We start from the raw sequence: 12982 nt of genomic DNA, 5'->3' as shown, positions 1-12982 counted from the left end.
TTGAAATTCCTCTCCTCTTACAGACTGGGTAGGCCTTGCTAGAAAAATCGTCTGTAATAGGATTGCTCTTTATTGTTAATGAAAAGGAACACGCAGGGCTGGGCTTCCCCGCGCATCGGGGGTACCGCAGCTCTCGGGCGCTCCTCTGCCCTCTGCCGTCCAGCCTTCTTTCCTGCCTCCCGCAGGTCCCGCCCTGGGAGCAGGGGGCGGGAGGATGCTCGCCCGGGTGGAACAGCCTGTCCTGGGGCTACCCCGTCAGCGGCTCCTGGGAACCCAGACCAGGTCCTATTTGTAAACTGCCCTCCGGCCTTCCCAGCCGGAAGCGCATTTTTGTCTCTGGTTGGCTTCTGCCACCTTCCGTGACCCTGCCGTTCCTGGGGCCTGACTCTCCGTCTGGGGCAGTGCCAGAGGCGCACGTCGGGATGTTGTTATACGTGAGTCTTGCGGAAAACCTCTGACCCACCCGCGCGACAGGGACAGAATGTGGAGACTCAGGACTGCCTGCCTGCTTGAAACCCCGCGTTGCGAGGACCTCGGGGGCTGGCTGTGCCGACACCCAGGGATGGCGCTCTCCACCCCACCCCACCCCACCCCACCCCACCCCCACCCCACTCTCAGGCTCCTGAACTGTAGTCGGCCGCCACTGTCTGCGCCCAGAAGTGCGCTTCCCACCTCTTTGGCCCCCTACCTTCGCCAAGCTCCAGGGAAAGGGGGGAGGGAGAGGGGACTCTCCAGGGGGCCTCGGCCGCGGAGGTAGGCAGATTTCTTCTGGTTGCTCTACCCCGAGGTTAGTGATCTCCACTCTAAAGTGGAGCGGCCAGCTGAGAGGGGGAGGCACTGGGGGGGCGGGGCGGCTGGGGCTGCTGCAAGCTTTCACCGCTCCCCGAATACTGAGCTGAGCAGGGCGCACTTCTCGGTAACTGTTTCCAACCAGGTACATTGGGGGGCAAAGCCGAGGTCACACTTACGACTGAGAGGGATAAAAGTTTCTCTCAGGCTTCGACCTCAGCCCCCAATGATCTCGACAGCCGAAATGGGGTCCACCCCCAGCGATGGATCCCAGCGGACCCTCTGGGCCGGTGAATCCTGCGCCCGGAGACTTCTCTCCATTCAGTTGCTCAGCGCCCAGAGGCGCAGCGCAGCGGGGAGGCACACCAGGCCTGAGCTTGGGCTGGGAAAGCGACCTTCTAAAAGCGACCTTCGGGGTACGGGGGATGCAGCCCTGAGCCTGGAGCAAAAGTGAAAGGCGAGATGACAGGCACTGAATTGGGGCGAACATTGGAGCCCGGGACAAAACTCCGCTGCTGGAGCAGCAGAGGGAAAAAAAACCCTGTCCAGTGGAAATGAAAACCCTGGGGCTTGAAGGTGGGGGCTGCTCCCCGCACCTCATCTCCACTGCCCCCCCCACTAAGCCTTCCGAGTCCCTGGCTCGCTTCCCCGTGGGCTCCATTCCCCTCCGCTTGGCCGGGGAGCGGCGGCCGCCGGCGCCCCAGCAGCAGCTAGATGTCAGGCGAAGCCCGGAGCGCGGCGCGCCGGGAAGGGAGGGGACGCGCGGGAGGGAAGGGGTGGGGCGGGGAGCGCGCGCCGGCCTGGCCAGCGCGGGGGAGGTGGGGGGGTGGGGACGGGCTGAGCCCGGGGACAGCGCGGGAGGGGGGAGGGAAGGGGGGCAGCTGTGGGCAGGGAGCCCGGCTCCGCCGCCAGCACTAAAGATGGAGAGGCGCCGGGGCCTCGCAGGGGAGGGGGCTCGGCGTTGACGTGGGACGCGGCGGAGGCGCCGAAGCCGGTGGTGATTTGCTAACCTCACAGCAGAGAGGAGTTGAGGGCGATGAGAGCGGGTACTGCGAACTGCCGGGCGACGCCGCCGCTGCCGCCGTGATACCCAGAGCAACAGTTCTCCAGCAACACCCCTCCTCGACACTGGCACCCCCCCCCCCCGAGGCACGCACACCCACCCCACAGCTCCCGTCTTGGCAGCGGTGAGTGGGGGGTCGGGGAGGGGCGCACCGCTCAGCGAAAGCCTCTCTCCGAGGCGCCCCGGGGTTGGAGAGGTCTAGGGGGCGCGTTCGCTTCGGCCACTCGGCTGCTGGGCTTGTGCCTGATTTTATTCGGCTTGTTCCCTTCCTGCTGCTGCAGCCGTTGCCACCACCAGTTGGGGGTCGGCTAGGAGGGGGAGCCCCGGCTGTCAGCTTGGGCGCAGCTGCCACCCCGACCCTTCCACTCCTGGGCACGGTCGGGGTGAGAGGCGGGGGCAGAGCGGTCTGCGGGCACTGAGGGCGCGAGCGGAGGGTTGGGGATCACGAGGCTTTGTACCGCCGGGCCGGCGGAGGAGCCGGGAGCGGTGGGTGCTCCTATGTATGCTGACCGGTGCGCGGGCGCGAGATAGGTTTGTGGTTTATTTGTGTGTTTATATGCCGACCGGTTGGGAAGCTTAATCGGAAGATCCGTGGAGTGGATCGGGGGGCGGAGGGGAGTAGGATTGGGACTCGTTTGGGTTTTGTTTTTCTTTGAAAAACGTGGTGGGCCGTTTTTTCTTGATTGGACTTGATCCCCTCTTTTTAGGAGTGAGGTGCGGCCGTGGTGGAGCTCCGGAGGGTCCCCAGGGCCCCGGGTCCTCTTCGGCTCTCGGCGGGACTGGCCGTGACGCCGGAACTCGCCGTGCGCTCCCGGCCGCGCTCGGTGGGTGCCGGGCTCTGCACCTGATGCGTTCGGGATGCCTTTCCCACCCGGCGCGCCCGCGGCTCGCTCCCACGGCCCCTGCAACGCTCCCGCTGGCGTTGTAAACGCGCCGGTCTCGCTGGCCTGCGGACCCGCGGGACGCACGGGCACGCTGGGCGCGGACTCACTCGCCCGCTGCCGGGACGCGCGCACGGTGCCCGGGCCCCGCACGCCGGCTGCTGGCGGCGCCGGCTCGCGGCCGGGGATCCTGCCCTTCGCTCCCGGGGGTCACGGCCCTGGGTCTGAGAGGGAGGGCCGGCCGATCCCTTCTTGCCTTTCTTCCCACAACTCTCGGTGGGGCTTTTGTGTTTCCCCTTCGCGGCGGGGCGGGTCCTCCTCGCTGCTCGCGCCCAGGCGCCCAGCCCGCCCGGACTCCAGGTTTTCGTCCGGGTCTCTTTCGCTTTTCCACTTCCCTAGACCGGCTCCCTTTCCTTCAGTCGTCTGGATCCCCGGGAAAAGTTGCTTTTCCAAGTTTGCCGAAGTCGTCTCCAGGCCCTTGTGGGGGTGGCTGGGAACTGGGGGTGTGAGCGCGCGGTCGATCCCCGGAGCTCCAGCGGGTTAGCGCCGGCTCTCCCCCGCGCTGCGGGCCGCGCGCTGCCGCCGGCGGTCAGGATCGCCCGCGCTGAGCCGCGGGGCCTGCCGGACCCGGCGGGGGACCCTGATTTCCCTTAGACACAAGGAGCTTGTTTCTGGGCAGGAATTCGGGCAGCCCAGCTTCCATTCTTTCCATTGCTCCCTCCTAGTTCTCAGAAACCCCGAAGTAGCCTGCGGAAAAGCGCACAGGCAGGATGAAAGGCCGTCCCACCCTTGATGGCCTCAGTCCCCACCCCAGGGTGGGCAGCGGAACTGTCTAGATTAGCGGCACTGTTAACACTTTCTGCATGAGATTTTGGCTCTGGAACCCATAGGACTACTTCTGGGGGCAGAAGCAAGTAGCGCTGGGAGAGTGAGGGAGAACCCTTGCTCCCCTTTGCTCCCAGTTCATTTCACTGCAGTATTGGCCTCAGCAAGGCAGAGACTGGGAGGGCACTGGGCCTGTGAAGTCTTTCTAACAGTCTTTAAAGGATTCAGGAACCCCAGAGCCCTGTTATTGACTCTGAACAGCGTGCTCTGGGAGAGGCCTTTGTCTCCCAGCCCAGTCTTTCCTTCATGCTGGTTGTAACTCACACCATAGATGCTGGTGCCAATATCACTTCTGGCACCTCCGAGCCATGCCCAGCATCAATTGCTGCTCCGGTCACAAGACTTGCCCACTCCTGGGAGCCTGTGGGACACACTTGGAGTTCATGTACCTAGCTGTACACTCCTGGCTTTAAGGGTGCATATTTCTTATGATCTCTCTTAGGTTGTCCATGACCTGTCCTACATTTTATAGAGCCTCCTGTCCACTGGGCACTTGTGGGCAGGGGTAAGTGTGGCATCTGATATAAGTGTGCTCCCATGCCTTCGCTCTCCCTCTCTGGTTGGTGTGAATGCACATGTGCTTACGCACACACACACACACACATACAGTTCAGATTTGGGATCATGCTTATGATAATTTTGAGGCACCTGTGGGTGAAAGTGACTCCAGCTAGTGTGTGGGTTATGTGTGTGTTCTTGTTAATGCCTAAAAGGGGGGGTCCAGGAGGACACTGGGCCTGGAGGAGGAGACCCCTTGCCCATAGATTTCCATGGGCCAGATTGCAGGCTGCTAGCCCCAGCTAGGCTTGACTTGACTTCTGGGGCTACCACAGTGAAGCAGGGTTTAGAAGAACTTTGTTGTGAAGATGAAGTTTGCTGCACAGGAGAGTGAAATTGATGGCTTAAATTTACTAAAGGAAAGGGTTCAATTCTTACTAATTTTTAGAAAGTGCTGGGCACCTCTTCATAACATGTTGGCCTTGCAAAGGCCACTACCCCCACTCTTAGACTTACAGAAAGACCAAGGCTCTGAAGGCTCCACTCGAATTTTCATTTTCCTTCATCTAACAGTGAATTGGGTGTATGTTTTGACAGAAATTTGTCTTTTCTCTCATTTGCCGATCTGTAAAGGCAGACCCCCTAGATTTTTAGGAGGCCCCCTTCCAGGATTTTCTCTTGCTGGCTGAATGAGGGCGGGGTGCTGTGTTGTATTGTTTGAATTCTTACTTTTAGGGACACTGACTAACTTACCTTTTGTTCTCTCACCTCTTTTGCCCCTTCCCCCTTTCTCCCCTCTAGCCCTCTCTGCTGGTCCAGGAAACCGACCCTGCCCCACCACGCAAAGCCAGGAAGGAAAGAGAGCCTCATGCCTAAGCCGCGGGGAGCACCATGGATCTGACGAAGATGGGCATGATCCAGCTGCAGAACCCCAGCCACCCCACAGGGCTCCTGTGCAAGGCCAACCAGATGCGGCTGGCAGGGACACTGTGTGACGTGGTCATCATGGTGGACAGCCAGGAGTTCCATGCCCACCGCACCGTGCTGGCCTGCACCAGCAAGATGTTCGAGATCCTGTTCCACCGCAACAGCCAGCACTATACCCTGGACTTCCTCTCGCCAAAGACTTTCCAGCAGATTCTGGAGTACGCGTACACGGCCACGCTGCAGGCCAAGGCGGAGGACCTGGATGACCTGCTGTACGCGGCCGAGATCTTGGAGATCGAGTACCTGGAGGAGCAGTGCCTGAAGATCCTGGAGACCATCCAGGCCACAGATGACAACGACACGGAGGCCACCATGGCAGACGGTGGGGCGGAGGAAGAAGAGGACCGCAAGGCTCGGTACCTGAAGAACATCTTCATCTCGAAGCATTCCAGCGAGGAGAGCGGGTACGCCGGTGTGGCCGCGCAGAGCCTCCCTGGTCCCGCGGCGGACCAGAGCCCGTCCGTCTCCACCTCATTTGGTCTGTCGGCCATGAGTCCCACGAAGGCTGCAGTGGACAGTTTGATGACCATAGGACAGTCCCTCCTGCAGGGAACTCTTCAGCCGCCTGCAGGGCCCGAGGAACCGACTCTGGCTGGGGGTGGGCGGCACTCCGGGGTGGCTGAGGTGAAGACAGAGATGATGCAGGTGGATGAGGTGCCCAGCCAGGACAGCCCTGGGACAGTGGAGTCCAGCATTTCGAGCGGGATGGGGGACAAAGTTGAGGAGAGGGGCAAAGAGGGACCCGGGACCCCAACTCGGAGCAGTGTCATTACCAGTGCTAGGGAGCTGCACTATGGGCGTGAGGAGAGTGCTGAGCAGCTGCCAACCTCTGCTGAGGCTGGCCAGGGTCCCCTAGGCCGACCAGAGCACCCGGCACCCACAGCGGAGAAACATCTGGGCATCTACTCCGTGTTGCCCAACCACAAGGCTGACGCTGTGTTGAACATGCCGTCCTCGGTGTCCTCTGGCCTCCACGTGCAGCCCGCCCTGGCAGTCTCCATGGACTTCAGCACCTACGGGGGGCTGCTGCCGCAGGGCTTCATCCAGAGGGAGCTGTTCAGCAAGCTGGGGGAGCTGGCTGTGGGCATGAAGTCGGAGAGCCGGACCCTTGGGGAGCAGTGCAGCGTGTGTGGGGTGGATCTTCCTGACAATGAGGCTGTGGAGCAGCACAGGTAGGTCCCTCGCCAGTCCCGCCTGACACCCCGGCACAAACTTCTGGCCCTGGCAGCCTGCCTTCATACCTGGCTGCTCCCGAGTCCTGGGGCCTGGCTCCCCGTCTTCCCTGCTATTTGTAAGAAACCACTTCTTTCTAAGCCCTGGGGCTGGGGTATGCTTGTCACATGTGGTGAGGGCTTAGGGTCTTTCCTAAGCATTGGGGGACTCCTGGGCCCAGCTTCTTACTAGGCTCTTTCCTCCTCCTGCCTTCGGGCTCCCATGTGCTTATTCTGCTGCTGGATCTGTTTCTCTCTTGCCTGGAGTGACTGATAAAGCGGAGGGAGGGAGAAGAGGGAGTGAGTGGGATTGAGGATGAAGGTCTCCTATGGCCTGGATCTGGCGGTGTTGCCAGGCTTTAGGTACCCAGATCTCCCATCAGTGGTTTCTGCCAAGGCCGAGGCCGTGTGTGTGGCTCAGGAGGATGGGAGGGGCCAGATGCTGCTTAGGGCGTGAGAGCAGCTGCAGGTTCCCAGCGTCATTCCTGGTGAACGTTCATCACCGGGAACATGGCTTCCTCTCCCCTCCTCATTCTCCGTTCCTGCAAACACATATAGAGGGGAAGGAGTTGGTTTAAATGTAAGGGGGAAGCGCGAGAGTCTTGGTTTTGCAGCCTGCAGCGACTTACTCGTATCCCATCTCTGCTCACGTTGAATTAAACGCTTCAGGCCAGCATTGGCTTCCTCTGGCTTGTTTTCCCTTCTCTGAAATAACCATCCACTGAGCTCCTACGACACGCCTGGTTCAGTAAGTGCTGGACGTGAAGTCACATTTTTGTTGCAACAACCCTCCGAGGCAGGCGAGGTTCTCTTACGTGGGAGGATAGGGACCCTTTACCAGGACCACAGAGGAGGAAGCAGGAGGCAGAGCTGGATTCAGGTTCAGGTCCTAACCCCCTTCCACTGTGCTGCCTCTTAGAGTCTCTCGGTCCTGAAGGGGATGGTGCCTGTAGCCCAGAGGGTTTTCAAAATTGCTCATCAGAGGTAGAGTGAATACGGAGGACCCAGGAGTGGGTTTGGTGTTTGCCTGCGTCTGTCACAACGACATGCCGATCATTTTACTCTCCAGCCCCTGGGTCCGATGAGTGGCGTGGAGAAGTCCAGTTTCTGTTGTCATTGTGATGATATTTGCTCCTGTGCCCTCTTGCCTGCTCTTTGGCTGAGTTTGGGGGGGTTCCCACTTTTGCACCCCTCTCTGTCTAGCCCATCCCTCCATTTCTCATTCAGTATAGGAGGGGATGTGACCCCGAGGGTGTGGGGCGGAGGCGAGGCACCTGGAGGTTTGTCTGATTACCCCACGCTGAGCCGGAACCTGTTCCGACAGCACTTAATCGGTGTCTCTGAGAGTGACTTACCCCGTGGAAAGTGCTGCTGAGCTAAATTGTAGCCGATTTTTTTTTCCGGTGGGTGCGAAAAACAACCGCCAGTGAGGTGTGTCTTGGTGCTTGTACCGCTCAGAAGTAGACCGAGGCAGGGTGTTTGCTCAGACTTTCCTAAAGAGGAAACCCCCTCCTCAAACTTGACCAGGTAGGCTATCATCTTCCCCGGATGTGAATTATTTCAGCTGTGTACCCTGAGAAGCGGGCTATGGTGGAAAGTGAATATTTTCCTGGCTCCTCAGGCCCTGGTTGCCTCTCTTTACCTGAGGGTGCTACAGAAGCTGGCACCTTCCCAGGCGTTCTAAGCTCCCGTTCTGTGGGACCCTCGGTCCTCTGGGGAGAGGCTGGGTGACACCCCACAGAGCAAGGGTGAAACTGGAGCTTGGGATAGCTCCCTAACCTGTCTGAGCCTTGTGTTATACTTTTTAACGTGGAGGTGGTCGGCAGGCTGTGGTGCTGAGTTAATGAAGTAGTAGCTGGAGATCCCTAGAGCTGTGACTGGCACCCAGTCACTGTGAGGGTGAAGAACTGACCCTTCTGTTCCCGTCTGCTTTGGGTCTGGTGTCTGCATAACCCCCACTGGCTCCGAGTTCTAGCGTGTAAGCGCCCACAGCGCTGCCTCCCGCCAGGGTTGTGCTGGCTGTGGGGCGCCGGGCACAATGTCCCTGTCCTTGTGCACTTGTGATGGCGAGGCACTGGTGCTGGAATCCTCGGTGTCACGCTGTGGGCTGCTGACAGGGAGAATGTGCTTTGACTGAGGGTGGAAAGTAAGCTGCTGCAGCCCAGGAAACTAGAGCCTGGGCAGTGCCGTGGGTGGAAAGCTGTGAGGGTCTAAAGAAATCAAGGAGGTCACGAAATGTTCCTGCGCGTGTCCCTGCGCACGCTCGGCCCTCAGACTGACAGCCCCTTGGCTCCAGATCACACGCACTGTGTGGGAGGCCTTTCCCCTCTCCCTTTCTCTCAAAGCTCCTAGGTTAAGGTGCTCCTTCCCTATTTCCTGCTTCCTCTGTTCCTCCCCCCACATCCCAACTACCAGTAAAAACAGAGGCAAGCCCGCCGGGCATGGCTCAGCAGTTGAGCATCAACCTAGGATCCAGGCGATTGGGGTTTGATTCCCAGTCAGGGCACATGCCGGGGTTGCGGGCTCGATCCCCAGCCAGGGGCGTGCAGGAGGCAGCCGATCAGTGACTATCTCATCATTGATGTTTCTATCTCCCTTCCTCTCCTTTCCTCTCTCTGAAATCAATAAAGATATAGTAAAGAAAGAAAGAAAGAAAGAAAGAAAGAAAGAAAGAAAGAAAGACTCCTCCTCAAGCATGACTAGGAGCCTTTGGAGCCCAGAGGCCTTTGAGGGGCCCCTCTCTGCATTCCCCTGGTGTCTGGTTTAAAAAAAAACAAACAAACAAAAAACAGAGGCAAGACAAAACAATCAGAGTGGGAGATTTTGAAGTCAGGAGACAGGAATTGGCTGTAATACAACAGTGCTGAACATGATGAAATAGCAGGCTACAGGTTTCATTTTATTTTAAGCCCATAGCCTAGAGTGTTGGTAAAGGTTAAGTACCTTCCAGTTACTGGGGAGCAAAGGGCATAGAGAGGAAGGAAGGGGAGAGTGTTGGGCAGTGATGCAGGAGAGAGAGCTTGCTAGGGAATCCTGTCAGTGGGTTTCTTCAGGACTTGGCCCCAGGCTGCTGGGAGGGAGCCCGTTAGCATCACAGAAAGTTGGAGTGAAACTTGGTGAAGTTGTGGCCCCTGCAGTGCATGAGAGATGTGAAGGCAGAGTCAAGTGTAGTCACGAATTGATGGAAAGACCAGACAGACACTACCTGAGTAAGTCAAATGAGACTTACTTACCTAAAGGGTCCAGAAGGAAGTCAGCACAGTCAGAAGACCTGATCAGAAGACCTGATCAGCAGCATTTCCAGGCAGATGGAGGAGCTAGCTCAACCCCAAAACCTGCCCGAGTAGGCCTACATGATAAGCCATAATGACTGAGGGAGGAAAGGTGATGTGGGGAGGGTCACGTTAAGCTTCTGGAAGACTGGACTCTCTCTAGGTGCAGTCTCTTTCTCTCTCTGAAAGGCTGGAGCAGTTCTGCACGTGGGCTTGTCTGTATCTGCTCTAGGGACCTGCTCGAGTGGGCCAGGTGTACCTTCTCCTTCTCAGAGTTGCATACATATGTGATAAGATGACAGGAAACTGTATGGTTGACTTAAGTGTGAACACAGTCCTCAGTTATAGCCCCCAGTCTCCCCAGGCTCGTACACCCTGGCCAGAATATGTCTCTGAATTCAGCGTTGCAGGATCAGAGTGAGGTCAGGGCTCCTCGGAGCTCTGGATCTTCTACAGACAAGCCCTCAGACCAGCTACAGTGTGTGTCCTGCACACAGAGTAGGACCTCTTGCCTGGTTCTTGTAGGGATGCTCAGGAACCAAAAGGAGTGGTCTCAGCCAGCTCCCCGGCCCAGCTCTAGGGCGCCTGAGCCATGTAGCTGAGATGTCAAAGAGTTCTGCCTGGTTCTTTGCCTTGGTCTTTCTCAGGTCTTTCTTGGCCAGCTGCTGTATTTTTAGTGGTGGACCATGTAGCAGACAAATAGCCATTGACTTTGGTTTTGGCCAATGTTGAGAGTTTAGAAGTTGCCCGGAACTCTTGGTCCCTTTTAATCATTCTGCCAGCTTTAGGGACCTGAGAGGTCAAAGCAAGTTGTTCGGAAAAGAGTATGCTGTGGAGTAATGGTAGCAACAGCAATAATGTTACTAATGCCTTGTATCAGTTGCAGCACTTTCTCCTTTGCAAAGCATCTTTAGTGACTTTGTCTCTCTTAACCTCACATCCTCTCCAAAGGGAGACAGGCCCCTCATTCCATGCCTGTGATTATGAAGTCTGAGGACCTCTGAAAGCTGATAGGTTCTGCGTAAGTTTGCAGCAAACTCATTTAGTGGCAAAACCTGATCTGACGTGAGGCTATATTTATCCTGTCTATTTTGAATATTCATATGTTTTGCTGCAAAAATATTAATGTGTTTGATTACAGAGTGCTTCCTAGACTCCTCTGGGACCAGCAAACACTATCAGCCTCATTGTTCTAAAATTGGAACAATTTGGATTTCTGAGCACCCCAGGGTTTTGGATAAGGGGTTGAGGGGCCATTAGCAGCCTCAGTTTACAGATGAGGAAAATGAGCACTGGAGCCAGTAAATGACTTGCCCAAGGTCACATAGCTATAAATGGATAGGACCAGCCCTACCTAATTCACAGCCCTGGGTGCTCCACGCCAGGCCATATAAGAACATGTGCATTGCCATTTTGGTTCAGCTCCATCTGACCTAGTCTTTAGTTGCCAACCCTGTCCCTGAGATGCCACCATAGGAGGCTACAGCTATCTTCCTTGACGTCAATCCTAAAGGTCAGGTGGCGCCCAGCTTCTCTTAGTAGCTATTTATGGCTGTTCTGTCACTCACAGATTTGCCCAAATCCTTTCTGAATCCATTTCTATTTCCAGGAAGTATCCTTTTGGAGGTGATGAATGACTTAAGAAAACTCCTGGGCTCCTGGAAATCCCGTCTTTTGGAGAGGGCACTGGTTGTAGAGATAGGAAGATGCATAAGGCTTTGTGGTATGTGCAGCTGTGGTGGAGGCCAGGCCTCAAGGCCCAGCTCTGCACTGTTTTGTGTTCTTTTTTAAACTTTTTTTAAGCTCTGGTTACCATTGTCAGTCTCTTTTTCATCCCAAGCTTTAATTTCTTTATTTGTAAACTTAGGTACTTGGACAAACTGTTTCTGGATTGTTGAGCTCTTTAAAAAGTTCCTCTTTCATCACTTGTATACCCACTTTCATCCTCATGAAGTCCTTTTGGTTAATTGAATTTTGCTCTGTTTTGGAATCCAGACTCTAGCTAAAATAAGGGGCCAGTTAGATTTGAGTCTGTCTGCTCAGACGTCACTTTTACATCCTTTAACCTGCTTAGGGGCACTCAGTCATCCGGGATCTAGGCTGAACTCTTCCAAAATTTGAAGATGATTTATTTTATTTTCCGTGGAGGAAGGTTGCATGCTCTTTCATCTCAGGGAGAAGTTCCATTTTGATTAGACGGTGCTGTTATGGTGGGAGAGAGCGGGGAAGACAGCTTTAGTTCGCAGAGCTTTCTGTTTTCCCTCCTGCTTGTTCCAGGAACACTATTTATGAATCTTTAAGATAGTGAGTATCTTAAACTGTTAAAATTAAACTCCATTCACAACTCTTTGACTTGTTGCTAATTCAGGAGAAAAACAATTCTTAATTTAGGAAAAAAACAATTCCAATCACTTTAATTTTCTAAATTAATGACTTTAAAACAAGTCCAACTGAAAGCCCAAGTGTGAGACTTCAGAGTCTTGCTAAATGAATACAGGCGTGTCTCAGTTTGTCCAGTGGAGGCTTCCTGAATTTCCCACGATAACTAAAGGTTTTCTTAGTCAAGTTCTGTGTTGGCCATATTCTATGAGAGCCCTGACTCAATGGCAGCTATTCTGATAGAAAGAAAAATTTACCACGGCATCCCCACTGCCCCTCATCCCACCCCACGTTTCATACAGTAGTAAAAGTATATTTTGAGCAGATGAGACTATTTGGCTGGGAATCCCAATTTCACCACTTGCCAGCTGTGTGACTGTGATTACATTACTTAACCTCTCTGTGCCTGCTTGCTCATTTATAAAATGGGAAATAATAACAGTACTTACTCACTTGGTCTGCTGCAAGGATTATTTAGTAAATATTTGTCAAGTGCCAGGAATGGTGCCACAAGCTGTGTGCTCCGTATGTGTTTGCTGCTGTATTTTTATTGCCGTTGTTGTGAGTGGGGCACACTGGTGGTTCAAGGTGAAAAACGTGTTTGTGTTGGTCCAGGTCCTGCTTTTCCCCAGAGGTGCTGGTTCACACAGCACCGTAAGAACTGCGGCCTTGGGTGCTGTTTGGGGCTGATACACAGTGAGACCGGCATTTCCCCCAGAAGCTGATCTCTTGTACCTTGATGGCCAGGGTACTCTTTGTCCCATTGACCTGAGGCCTGATGAGTCATTCCAGTTCTCATTTAAATTTAGCTGGGCCACTCTCCAGCATTACCAGTTCCAGATACCCAGGCAGCTCATGGATGCAGTGTCCTGTGGCCTGAGCACGTGGCCAGGCAAGCAGGTCGCTGTGGTTGAGGCAGAGATGAGGAGTGGCAACACCACCCGCTGAGGGAAGCCTGGGCTTGTGGGTGCTGGGCAGTCCAGGGCTCCTTCCCTTTCCCGACCCCAGTGCAGTAGC

At 55.6% G+C, this 12982-nt stretch overlaps 1 protein-coding gene across 2 annotated transcripts in view; it reads left to right on the top strand.

Annotated features, from left to right (window-relative positions):
• The first annotated feature begins 1654 nt into the window (after window positions 1-1654).
• ZBTB16 (zinc finger and BTB domain containing 16) overlaps window positions 1655-12982 on the top strand; it is a 181631-nt gene continuing 170303 nt past the window's right edge. Inside the window, exons 1-2 of one of the 2 annotated variants that reach the window (XM_081153335.1) lie at window positions 1655-1976; window positions 4918-6275. In XM_081153335.1, the coding sequence (XP_081009461.1) occupies window positions 5008-6275 (1268 nt within the window). In that variant the 5' untranslated portion in view covers window positions 1655-1976; window positions 4918-5007. Of the gene's footprint in view, window positions 1977-2026; window positions 2384-4917; window positions 6276-12982 lie in introns of those variants that run through there. The other variant, XM_081153336.1, reaches the window with a different exon arrangement.

The sequence above is a fragment of the Miniopterus schreibersii genome (assembly GCF_964146895.1).
Source record: "Miniopterus schreibersii genome assembly, chromosome: 12".
Taxonomy (NCBI): domain Eukaryota; kingdom Metazoa; phylum Chordata; class Mammalia; order Chiroptera; family Miniopteridae; genus Miniopterus; species Miniopterus schreibersii.
The sequence above is the reverse complement of the archived record's forward strand: the minus strand, read 5'-3'. Positions and strand labels throughout refer to the sequence as shown.